Source organism: Rhea pennata, chromosome 10, assembly GCF_028389875.1.
Source record: "Rhea pennata isolate bPtePen1 chromosome 10, bPtePen1.pri, whole genome shotgun sequence".
Classification (NCBI taxonomy): domain Eukaryota; kingdom Metazoa; phylum Chordata; class Aves; order Rheiformes; family Rheidae; genus Rhea; species Rhea pennata.
This window is the reverse complement of record NC_084672.1, coordinates 23,756,376-23,769,534: the sequence shown is the minus strand read 5'-3', so window position 1 is coordinate 23,769,534 and position 13,159 is coordinate 23,756,376. Positions and strand designations below refer to the sequence as shown.

Below are 13,159 nucleotides of genomic sequence, written 5' to 3'. Positions count from 1 at the left end.
ACCTGCCACAGAGCCCTGGATACTGCACAGCTGCAACCTCAGATCTCCAGGACAGATCTTACAAGCAAGAATCAAGCTGGCTGCGTCCTTCACGCCCATCCCAAAGAACAGGATAAGGCTGCAATCCCACCACAGCAGAGCGAGGTGTGGCACAAGAGGCAGCAGAGCCTGGTTTTAACCTCGGGTCCTGAGGATCTGAGCACTGAAGCCTGTGCTGCTGCATGGCTGGCAGCAATACTGGCCAGAGCCAGCCTGCCCTGCTGGCATACCCAGAGCTGCAGCTCACGCTGCAGCACAGACCCAGCTGCATAGACCAGGTCAGCAAGGCAGACACTCTCCCCACGTGCTTGCTTCCAAATTTAGCTATGCTTTAGGGAACGCAAGCAGGCTAGACCCAGTTTGCTCCAGAAGAAACAGCCTTGAGATGGAGAAGTGCAGTCAGCAAGTGGGAAGGGCAATCAAAGGCAAAGACTGGAGCTCTGGAGAAGCCCACGCTGCAGGCTGGAGGCAGCTGCGCTGATCGGCCACCTCGCTGTTGGAAGCGGGACCCCAATCACTCCACTATATACCAGCTCAAGCACTCAAACCCTACCTTAACCCTCTAGGGCTGCAAGCACAAAACCAAAAGGCTGAAAATTTGCTTAGAGGTAATAAGTGTTGCTCGTCGGTGCTGAAGGGCTGCATAAGTAGCCCTTTCTTCCAAACCCTGGGCTCCAGGAGAGCATCTCACTGTGTCAGTCTAGGCACAACAGCTCCTTCACATCAGCCCTCCCTTCCTGAGCCAGCAGGGTTGCGGCTTGCAGCTCAGCACAACTATCCTGCACTCTCCAGAAACACAAGGTGCCAGGAGTCGCACATTCCCGGGCTCAGGGAGCAGATACAAGACCCAAACTTACAATCAAGTCTGAGAGGTGGTCAGAGCCCGAGCTGAACCCACTGGTGTCCGAGTCGGAGGGGCTGCTGGAGCGCGAGTCCAGGAGGGAGCGGGAATCCAGGCGCGAGTTCCTCAGCGTCGGCGTGGAAAACTTTTCTGACAGGTCTGAACCAATGGGGTCTAGAGGCAGGAAACCCAGAGGGGGCTTCCCCAGGACATTCCCGAGAGGGTTATTCAACATGCTGAGAACTGCAACACAGAAACAGCCCATCAGTGCTACAGCATGCCACATCTCCTTCCATCCCTCCCATCTTACAAGAGGCCACATACAGCCAGGCCAGGAGATGGCACATCTGGCAGGTACCAACACCCCAGCCTGCTCTAGAAAGGCTGCGGGTTCTTGCCATCACTTGCAGCATTGCACCACGCAGCCAGCCTCCTCTCAGCCAACAGCAGCAGCCTGGTGTGGCATACAAACACTAGGGCTGGTTCTTTTCCCGAGGCAGTAATCAAACAGGGGAGCTCACTTGATGTGGGAGCAGAACCAGGGACCCCCATGGCCTGGATGCAGACCTCAGGTCGCCCATACAGCAGCCTCGGAGCAGGCCCCTCTGCCTGCTCCACGCGTTTGCACTTGCGTTTCTTGCTGCCGGCACCAGAGCAAGCTGGGACCCGTGGGGCAACCAGCCACGCAGCCGCAGCAAGGGTGGCACACGCCAACCACACCCACGCTCAGCGCCAGCACCACGCGCCTGCGGCCAGGCTGAGAAGAGCAAAGCCTGACCTGAAACAGGCACGCGCAGAGCCGGAGGTGGGATGGCACACATGCCAACCTTGACATGAGCTGGCTACAGGCGGGCAGCTATGTGCCAGTCTAGCCTGCTGACAGAGGAGACGCTTCACAGTCGGCGCGCGCTGTCCCCGATACACGTTCGCAAGCCTGTCTGGTCAGGCCTTCGCCCAAGAGCTGACAGACACGTACGCGCCAGACTGCTGCTCTCACATAGCAGCAGGTTTTCCTCCCACTGAAGGATATCAAGGCACGCAACTTCCTCTCTACCCACAGCACCCCCAGCACAGCACCAGACATCCAGGGGCTGGGAAGCACCCGTCCCACCACGTGGGTCAGCGGTCTCAAGCCAGCTACCCACCTGGAAGAGCAGACACCAGGCACGCTCAGCCACACAGGATCCCACAGGGGCACAACACCAGGCTTGCAAGAGGAGCAAGTCTCAGCAAGCCAAATGCGTCCCCAAACCAACTGAAAAGAGCAGAGCATTCAGAAATGGTTTCAGTCAGTCAGAAGCTGCAAAACAGAGCAGCTTGCCCTGGAGCTTTCACTTCTCAAAGCAGCTTGGGATCCACTTGATACCCTCAGGCACACCTGGTCCTGATCAGCCAGGCCCAAAAGGTTTTAAGCTCAGGCTTTCAATAGCTCTTACACAAAATAGGCCACGACAGTTCAAAACACTGCCCAGAATAGATGTGTAACAAATGCTGAAGTGTACCATGTGCAAAACACTGACGTGCACTATGATCGATACACACCAGCACCAACTCAGTGCCAACTCCAGAGAGAGCTGTAGAGCACGTCTGAAATAAGATTGCTAGGATATGTCTCCCAAGGCAGGGTTACCCAGCAGCACACTCTCTGGGGAGCTGGCATCTTCAGCTTCACGCTAGAGTAAGCAACCCCAAGCCACCATCAAGAACCCCCACACAGGGCAGGTAGGGTCCTTTATCAGGAACATCCACCGCTGAACCTGAGGTAGAGCTCGTCTGCTGAGCACCGTTAGCTGTATTCACAGCATCGCCCTGGAGCGCTGCTTTTTCCATCTGTAGACCCTCAAGCCTGAACATTTCCCCAGCAGAGCTGCAGACTCCTTGATCTCCACATCTCAGCCGTGGCACAGCACAAGGAACTCGCCTTACCCGACTTCTCTAAAGGGTCACTTGTAAAGGGACCATCCGCATGTAAGGTCATGGGGGATCACTCCAGCCTTCCAAACATCAGTTCGGCTCCCCCAGCAGCAGTACTTGTGCTCACACCCAAAGCAGTCAGAGCAGACAAACCCCGCAGCCGCGGGAAGCCTCGCCGGCCCAGCGGTACTTACTGTCAGCAGAGCTCGACCACCAGCAGCTTCGTCGGCAGCGGCAGGGGACCGAGGGAAAGCTGCCGCCGACGGCTCGAGGTAGGGAGGAGACTGTTCCCTCTAGTCACAGCACAGAGCAGGACAGATCGTCTCCCAGCCTCTGCAAGCTGCGCTACGCTGCTTTGCCGACTTCGCTGAAGCCACGTGGTATGTTTAAAAATACAGCCAGTGTATTGTTCAAGGGAGACAGCTGAATTTGTTAAACAGCCTCAAAAATCTGATTAGTCACTAAACAGCACAAGAGTCAAAGCAAAGCAGCTGATCCACGGCCCAAGCCTCGCTGCTGAGGAATGCTCCAGTGCTGGCCCCCATCTTTCTACCATGGGGCACAGCAGGTTTGTAACACTGGCCAGCAAGGAGCACAGCACCAAACCTGTGCACAGTGGCACTCCTGGAGACCAAGAGCAGCACATATGACACCAATTGCTACTGGCAGTGCTGTCTCAAACCTCATCTCCTGGTTAACAGGCTATCTTTGGAGGTGCAAAACCAGAATCTGTTTTATGTTGTATTAGCAGGGGTTCAGGGGCTTAACAGGAGCCCCTCCAGGATCGCAGAGGTACCCTACCGCTCTGCCCCCGTTTGTTTTATCTGCATCTCTGCCACCACTGACTTGCTACTGCCCTCCACTTAGTTACCCCCAGGACTGCTTAGCTGCCCCTGCAGCTAGAAGATCGACTGGGCAGTACGAGCTCATTCAAGCAGCAGGATTGCTGTCCTTTTGGAGGATCCACTGGTAGGGGATCTAAAAGCCTGGGGCATCAAGTTCCAGCACCTACCATCAAGCATAGCCCTTGTGGCTACAACTGACCCACTCTTAACTTCTCGTCTTGGACCCAGTCCTAGAAGTGTTGACATCCTGCTGTTAACGCAGATGGATTTTATCCCTTCAAGACCTATTTAACAGGTCTGCCCAGACAGTGCTCACGTACTGACTCTGCAGGCTACGCTAAGCTTGTGATCACCCCAGCAGGTCCTAGAGGTGGACTCAACCTAGCCTGGTACCTAGACCCACTCACAGGGGCAGCAGCAGGAGAAGCTGCAGGCCATTCTCAGCATTTCCTTCATGCTCGCTTAGTGATGGGTTGCATCCCTTAAAGCCAGCCTTTGCAGGTAGCCTAGGAAACACTCAGCACTGATGAGACCAGAGCTCGTTTCTCAACCCCCTCCCACCGCCCTGGCAGCAGAGCGCCCAAATGCCGTCTGCTCTAGCTCTCTGCCTGCCAACTTGCCCACTGAACCCCTCGGGGCACAACCTTGGCACACAAAATCCCTTCCAAAAGGGCTGCCCACTGAAAACACCTCCTTCACTTGGGCTACCCAGTATAAACAGGGTTATTACAGGGAAGTTCATCTCCCCCTCTAAATAGACTGTCTGCAGAAGAGAGTTTCAGCCTGCAGTGTATATGCAAGATGCATCAGCAATTTGCAGTATCAAGAGCATCCCTGAAGATGCAGAAGTTGAGCCAGAACAGCAGGTATCAAGTAACTAACCAGATTAAAAAGCTAAGTGCAAGCATCTAAATGTTTTCCACATCTAAGGGAGCAGTTTTAACCTAAGGGTCAAACATGACACCCACTCAGTAGTACCCTGGCAGCCTGGTGTCCAGAGCATGGTAGCCTGCAGAAAGCTTCTGGAACTTTTCAAGCCTCCGCTCGGAGCCGCAAGAAAGGCACACGCCAACTCTCCTTTGCAGGGGACAGCAAAAGAAGGCAGCTTTTAATAGAAACGCAGCTTTGACTTTTGACTCATTGCTGCAACTTTAATGACTGAATTTGGAGCCAGCGTGCTCCATCTTCAAGCACGTCAGCCAAACGCTGACAGATTTAAGAGGTCTGTGGAGCAGTCTTGCTATCGGTGTGGCACTCCTCCAGAGCGCGGGTGCTCAGGTCACTCTGGAGTGAATGAGCATCTTAAGAACCAGTCCTGCTCCTTATTTGAGCCTGTCCTAGTAAAGGCTATCAGGACAATACTGCTCAAATACGCTCTCAATTCCTGCACCATTCTGGGGCCACCAGAGATACCGAGAACACACGCAAGCACTGGGATCCATCACATCCAGGCCACACTTCACAGCAGAAGCTCACAAGGACGCATGGGGAGCGCCCAGAACTGCAGCTTGACAGAGTGGCTAGTTTCTACGCTGTTCTGCAGACTCAAACTCATCCTTTAACACTGGTTATCAGCCACTGCAAGCTCTTATGCTTAATATGTACATATCCAGTCTCAAACAGGCCCACTCCACCCAGGCAAACTGCTCACAGTGTGCACCCTGGGAAAGGGACACCGACAGCCAGCCACTCAACTCCCAGCACAGCCAGCCTTAAAAGAGCTTCCCCTCCACACATCATTCAGGCTTGCAACTTAAGATTTTCAGCACCTGCCTGACACTTTGAAGAGCGAAGGTTTCTTCCTTGCTCAAGTACTAGAATTCACAAGCACTCATTTTAGCTTCTCCATCTGCAAGAGACCATCCAGCAAGACAGGCCAACAGCACGTTCACTGCAGCTCCTAACTGAGCTCCGTTCCTATGCTCTTTGCTCCTTCACACACCTCTAGTCAAGCTATCCAGAAACTGGGTCTGCTGTGAGCTACGACTCGTTACAGCTGCCTAAATCCTCGTGCTCAAGGCTTTTCCCCCACACTGCAAGAACATTAGTGAAATCATCCCCATAGCAGGAAAAAAAAAAAGTAGTATTTGCCATGGGGTGGCGCACTCTGCTCTCAGCCTCTACCCAAGCCAAGAGGCACAGGTAGCCATGCATGCACACAGCAAACTCCCATGGAGCTAAGTCGAGTGCCAGGCCCCAGATTTTTTACATTGCAAGCAGTGTCTGGCACCTGCATGCTTAACATGCATGCAGTTAAGACATTGCATCTGGCAGCAGTACCAAGTGCTAGATGAGCACATGCTTTTTAAAGTCATGCTCTGAATATGTATTTGAGCCTCTGAAAACTTGCTGCAGGGCTGAAGCAACCCTTTTTAAGGGAGCCTGGAGCTTGTATAAGCAGGTCAGCAATGCCGAGCCGTTCAGATAGTCACTATTTGCAGGCTGACACCAGCAGCAAGGTTAAACACAGGGACATTTCAGTCTCCGGAGAAGAGACACCAGAAGTTTGTCCGCTGGGAGACTACTCCGCGCAGGAGGGACGGCAGGCTCTCAAGATCTCCCCTTCAAAGTCTACTGTTCCACCCCAATCTCTTCCCCCATGCCTGCACGGGGAGATCAGCGGGGAAACGGCTGCCGGGACAAGCGGGGCACTAAAGACTGCTTCTGGAGAGTCGCAGCACTTCTGCTGCGCCCAAAGGCTGCAGAGCCGCATGCACGTTTGGGTCTGGCAGCAGCCAACAGCGTGACCGAGGCCCTGGAGACTGAACCCAGCACAGTTTCCTTTGTCATTTGTCAAATAAGCTTGTAAAGAAAAAAAAAAAAAAGCTGATGTCCCAAACAATAGCCTGCTGCAGTTCCAGAAAAACAGCTCGTCTGCAATTTTCACCATCCGGCCAGACTCTGCACTGGTGGGGTGGGAGCAGGCGGAACACTTTAGTCAGCCAAAAAAGCGGCACCTCCTACAGGCGCTAAGCAACTTTGTGGCGAAAGGAATATTTGCATGTCTGAAAGGCAAATAGGCACCTTAACCACCTCCTACAGCTACAGTTAACATCTCTGTGGTCAAGGAGATGCTGCCAGACCCGCTGCCAAAGCAGCTTCCCCCCACTCCATCACCCAAGCGGGCGTAAAAACAACCTGCTCACCATATGGGAAGGGGCGACCAGTACTCCAGGCTCATCTTAAGTTTTAGCGCTTCATCTCTACAGTCGCCGGATCCTGCGCTGGAGCCCAAAAGCCTGCGGCCAGCAAAAGTGACACCAGCCAGAACAAGCCCAGCAGAGAGCTGCTACGACAGTCACGGCATGGAGCGCGAGGTACAGCGAGGGACCGGGAGCTGGCTTTGCTCAGCATGGGGAAGGCAGGCAGGTTCCCCCTCCTCTGCTTCCTAACAGAGGGGATGCAGAAAAGAGCCAGACTCTCAGACGTGCACAAAGAGCAAACGGGCCCAAGCCACAGCGAGAGAAGTGACAATTGGAAGAAAAAAGAAAAAGAAACACATGGAAACCCCATAGGACTCCTTCTCTTGAGGAGACCAGCCATGGGACAGGGTCCAGGGAGGTGGATCTCCATCCTTAGAGGCTTCCAAAGCTCATCTGAGCAAGGGCCTGAGCCAACTGATCTGCTTTGTTGTTAGCCCTGCTCTGAGCAGGAGGCTGGGGGTCTCTAGAAGTCTCTTCTTGCCCAAATCTTCCTGATCTGATGCTTACACACCCATTACTCCAACTGGAGAACAAAAGCCCCATCTCCGCTGCTATCAAGAAAAGCCACCTGAAGTCAGAGATACACACCCTCTCCCGAGCTGCACATTGGAACAGAAGTCCTGCTACCTTGACCAGACTGCCAGTAATTCACAAAGAAGTGCCCCAAAACAGCCGATGCAATCAAGCACCTGCTCTGCCAGGAGTAACCATCACCTAAACAGGAACAAATCCCAGATCAGCAGCTTAGTTTCTGAACTACAAAAGAGGAACCTCTGCCCTGATGGATTTTTCATTTGGGACAATGAAGAACTGAGGATGTTCAGGCAGCTATTTCTGGTTTGCTAAGAAGGGGGCAGGAGAATAAAAAAGGAAGCATGATCCCACAGCTGAGCAACAGAATTAGACTCAGGACACCTGAGGGCTATTCTTGGTTCTGCCACCAACATGGCAAGTCACTTCCTCAGTGCGCCCTGAAAAAACAGACAGCATCAGAACCAGCACCAGAGCTTTGTTTCATTAATGCTCAAGAGCACAGGTCCTCCTGCTGCAAGGGAGTGGGAATTTGGAGGCAGGGAATTTACTACTGTGTTTCTGGGAGGGGAAAAGGATGCCTAAGGTAAACAAATTAAAAAAAAAAAGTCAGAAGACAGCTGAAAATGCAATTCAGAATTTTACAAGTGCACAAGCATTTGCACTTGAGCAGGCTGCCACAACAGCATGTGCCTTTAAAACATCAGACCATAGAAATACAGCAAGGTTTAACTTGTATAAATCCTAGAGGGATTTAAAAGCCAACATATTCAGGTCAAACTGAGCACAACAGCTTCAGTTTTGCAAGCCTCAAGAACAAACATTTCTATATTTAAGTGCCAAACTCCTCTCAATTATCTGCTGCAACATCCAGGGTGCAAACTCTGCAGCATGTGTTAGTTTGTGTGATAACAAGGCAGAACCCGACTCACTTCCACAGCTCAGCTGCATCAGGTTTTTAATTTTGGGGAGGATGCTAACCCAACTGGGATAGCATTTTAAGAAAAAAGGGAAATTCTTTACAGAGGGTGACCTGGGGGAGCAGTCTGCTAGGCCATACCCCTTCAGGCAAGCCAGTAGTCTGCGGTAAAGGCCGAACAATTAAAAGCCAGGCTTTAATCCCAAATGCAATCTTATTTGCAAAACGGCGCACGGGCCTCAGCGAGGCATTCAGCTGGCGTAAAGCCACAAGCTTCGCTGCTAGATGAGCATGCCCAGCACCAGCAGCGATGCCCGCAGGTTCCCAGTTACCTCGCCTCTGATCTCTCAGAGGCCTGCATGCCTCAGAACCGCAGATTCAGGGGGTTGGCTTGCTTCGCCCTTCCTTCTCCCTGATACTCTTGGGCTAAAAATAGGCCAGAAGGGCGAACAGGGAAGCCGGGCATTCCTCCGTGGTTGTCTCAAACGGATGGCTGCTGCCGTGTCTGAGAGCAGCCTCTGAGCTGGCAGTAATACAGACATCACCTGTGATTCAGCTGTTTCGCCAGCGCCTAAGGGACCGCGCGCAACGGCGGCGCGACTGAGCCGGCCGACGGGCATAGGTACAGGGTGCCGAGATGCGAGACGTGGCGTTGGCTGGAGCTCCACCCAGGCGGCAGCACAGCGCCCGGGCGTGGGTCCCTGCCTCCTAGGCAGCATCCTCCGCAAGGCCATTTATTCAGCCGCGCGGCGGCACTGAGCAAAGTCTGTGCAGTGACAGTTCAAGGACCAGGGTACCTTTTGGGACAGGATCACTGCACAGAGCCAGCTCAGCAGAGATGCGAGTAAGTAGAGCTGTGAGAGGTAGGAACTGCATACAAGTTCAGAAGCACAACTAGTTTTTTTTTTTTTTTTTTTTTTTTTTACACATGCTAGCTAACTAGCTACCTTTGTCCAGGCCAGGATGCACTTCTGGGCTCCAGCCACCAGCGATCGCAGCAGGCACTGCTAAATTAATACAAGAGAGACAGCAAGCAGAGCCCCAAGGGCACCCCTGGCTGGCCCATTTAAGAGCACCTTGTCCCAGGAACACTAATGCAGCCCATGAATTATGGCTTATACAGGCTCCTCAGGCCACATCCTTTCCCTACTCTGTCCCTTGTTCCATGCAGGGTCTTAAAGAAAACCTCTCTCAATCCTATGGTCAGCTTCACATAAACCATCTTCTAGCAGCTTTGCTCTCCTGCTTTGAGTAGGAGCTTGGACTAGATGGCCTCTAGGTCTCTTCCAGCTCGAGCTCTCTTCCAACCCGAAGGGCAGCACTGCAGGGGGGGCGGTTATGCACTTAGAGGCCCTCTTGCTCATAGCAGTCCCACATACAGACAGCAAGGGAAGCCAGCTAGAGGGATTTCAGCTGTGTGGCAGACCAAGGACTACCCTGCTGGCTCCCAGGCCTCAACTCTAGTGTCACAACAGTGACAGGTTATCCTGCAGCACTGTGCTACACAACCTGGTTGTCAGAGCAGCAGCCTGTGCCCAGGCACAATGGAGCACCAGTGACAAACTCAGCTCTAAGGTGGCAGCAGGCACTGAACTCGGGACCTGTCCCACTGAAGCAGGGGAGGAAAGAAACAGGCACCACTCCTACTTTCTGCTGCAGCCCCAGTCCACTGGCAGACCAAGTCTGAAAGCTATGTGGAAGTCCAGACAAGCTCCAAATGGAAGCACTCGGACCTGCACACGCTGTGGAGTTCATAATGAAGGCATCACGCCAAAGTGCATTCAGGGCCTCTTCTAGAAAGCTACTATATTACAACAGATCAAGCTGCAGGAGATGAAGGTTTCCACATCTGCTCTGCTCAGCTACATCCTATTCCCTCTTGGATATCTAGCAGTGCAAGAGTTGGAAAGCCTGCCCTCCTCCCACCTCTCATTCAATCAACACCTTTTTTTAATATATATATAATGGATAAATCTAAAAGCCCAAGCCAGCGCTTGTATGCATCTAAAACACCCTGCCACTACACCTCCAATATCAGTCACAACAGAAAAAAACTGAGCTACTAGTTGCCTGGGGCTGTTCAGAGCCACTAAACAGCAGCTCTGATGCTCTCCTCTAAAGGTAACATGCTTGTTAAGGCTCATTTCAGGAGGTAGCTGAGAGGCACACACACTCTCCAGACTACAGCTCGTGTCAAAAACCTACAGCAAGATCCACAAGCTCGCTGCATGCATACACACTGGTCTCACGGGCGGCAAAGGAGCAGTCAGTATGGCTGCAAAGAGTGGAAATCTGCCAACGCTGGAGCATTTTTTTTCCCCGTGGTGCTTCCACCAGCTGCTCTGTGCAAGGTCAGATGCTCGAGAAGCCTGTGCCTTCTCTGCACCCACACGCATCAGCGGTCGCCTCCATGGAGCATACGGGCTACCGCTGGCCAAGCGGCAACAACATCCTCAGGGCTGGAGACCGCAGTGCAACACCCTTCAGAGGAAGTCAAGGGAAAGGGTTCTCAGCAGGGTGCGTGTGAGCTCCTTCAAGCCGTCCCCAGCACAAGACCAGAGGCTGCCCTGGCCCAGTGCAGTTCTAGCACAGACTGCTGGTTGGGTTCTTGTTTAAGTTACTCATCTATTTGCATCTTATACTTTACATCTGCGCAAATCAAAGTAAATCTGTTTGTCTAAGGGAAGCTGCTCCAACTGAAGCTTTTAGAGCAGGATTAAGAGCAACTTCCATTAGAAGCCAACTGCAAGCCCAGAGTTTGGATGCTTATTTACATTTGATATATGTTTTATTCTGTTCAGGATCAAACAGTGCTGCCACATGAGCAGTCTGCAGCTACTAAGTGCTCTGTGCTTTCTGCTCCACAGTACAGCTAGTTCTGGTCAGCAGTTGAGAAATCAGCCTGCGACTCTGAGCAGCCCTTACTCAACTGTGCCCAAGGAACAAGTGCCATTAGGCATTCACACCAAGTGCGTCCTCAGAAGAGCTCTACAGGAACTAAGACGGCATGGGGCAAGCTTTTAGTAAGGGCATCTCATAGGTATTCCTGAAGTGCCTTTGACATGCAGGAGACCACGTGGGGCAAATCCAATCCCAGCTCTGAAAACTAGACTGCTTCCCCTACAGTGTTATAATTTACCACTGCAAACACTGTTTGTGCTTCCACCACTAAGCCTCGAGCAGTGGGCAAGGTGCCCCTGAGGGACCATGGCTAACGCAAACACAACTGCCTCACCAGCCCTTCCTCTTAAACATGACGAAGAACACCGAAGACAGGGGGTTCAGGACCCCACACCACCAGCAAGTCTTGGGTTACCAGATTACCTGAATCCCCCACAGATCTGAAGAGGCCAGCAAGAGGTGGTCTTGCCTCCTTGTGCCAGCGCCAAGGGCCGTATCGTGAGCAGGACAAAGGCACGTGGAGTTTTCCAGGCGGCCTGGTTCCTTCCTCCCAGCTCACCGCACTGCCGCAGGGACATCAGCACTGGCTCTGCAGGCAGAATCCCGATTTATGCCAAGCTTCAGGGGCTGCCTAGCTGTGGGCTTCAACTCGAGCAAGGCTGCAGATGAACTTGCATGAAACGAGTCTTCCTGTAACCACGTTAAGTGATCCCTCCCCGGACCTGAAGCTTCCCCCTTCACTAGGGAGAGAAGAAACTCAGGTACTTTAGTGACACGTTCAATAATCTAGAGTTAGACACTGAGCTCTTCACCAGCATTGAAAGCTCCCTCTAGCACAAGGAGAAAGGAAGTCTCACATAGCCAGGCAGGAATACGCAGTTCAGGATTACTGTACACTGCTGCTCGGGCTCAGGTACCTGTCAGGCACGTCGAGGCAGCAACCGGCCACTGAAACCACTTGTCCAAAACACAGCAGATGAGAGTAGGGCAAGATGTAGACATGCAGGGGGCACAAGGGAAAGCGCTACACTGTTAGGCCCTTTGGGAACAGGTATTTGGCACTGTGTCACAGCACAGGTTAGCCTCGCACCAAATTAAACAGCCAGGGGCAACAAGTACTCTGGGGCCTCCCTTGCCAAGACATCCTTTGTCCCTCTAGGGTCTTCAAGCTCTGCAGCTGAATGCTCAAAGCAAGCAATCTGCGCCCTTAGGAAGGCAAATGACTTGTGTTGTTCTTATTTGCAAAAAACCTCCCCCAGACTGATCGGCAACACTCACCGACCTTCGCTTCAGCTATGGCACAGCTCAGGACTATCATAATCCCACAGAAAACATGGTGCTTCCTTCCGCCAAGAGTAACCAGCCGAGGAGGAGAGGGTTTCTCAGGTACCTGCCACACCACACACGCAGTATTTCCGAGGACAGTCTGCAAACTGCCCGCCCTGGCTGCGGACAGCCAGGCTTCTGTGCAACAGGCCTCTGCTTTTATCCTTCATGAGACCGGGGTCTGCCTTGTAGACTTTAGAGCAATTCTAACTCATAAGAACGGAGGCTTCCACTGTCTGCTGAGCAACGCAGAGCAGACCGCCTACAGCAGACTAGCCTAGAAGATTAAGCAACTAAGGATAACCAGCATGTTAAGGCTTATTGCAGAAGAGTTGCAGAGTTGTGGGGAGCAGGAGAATCAGGGGCTGGAAGCATTCAGCAGCACTTCCCTACCACAGACTGTTGCCCCAGCACTGGAACGACTGCCAGTACAGCTGTAGTCTGGCTAGCTAGAAAGCAAGATGGCAGCAGCCACCCTGGAAAGGGTGCAGAGACTGGAGCTGCAGCCTCAACAGCATATCTAAGAGAAAGCTCGAGCCTGGTGCTGTACCAGCAGCTTTTTGGATCACGCACCAGGCAGAGAGGCAGATACAGCTGCAGCAAGGGGGTCCACCCTGACCCAGGCAGCAAGACCTAATTT

General features: G+C 52.7%; 1 protein-coding gene across 2 annotated transcripts in view; it reads right to left on the bottom strand.

Moving 5' to 3' along the window:
* CPEB1 (cytoplasmic polyadenylation element binding protein 1) overlaps window positions 1-13,159 on the bottom strand; it is a 37,973-nt gene that overhangs the window by 10,223 nt on the left and 14,591 nt on the right. For both annotated transcript variants that reach the window (XM_062583484.1, XM_062583483.1), the window contains exon 3: window positions 897-1,123. In XM_062583484.1, the coding sequence (XP_062439468.1) occupies window positions 897-1,123 (227 nt within the window). The remainder of the gene's footprint in view (window positions 1-896; window positions 1,124-13,159) is intronic.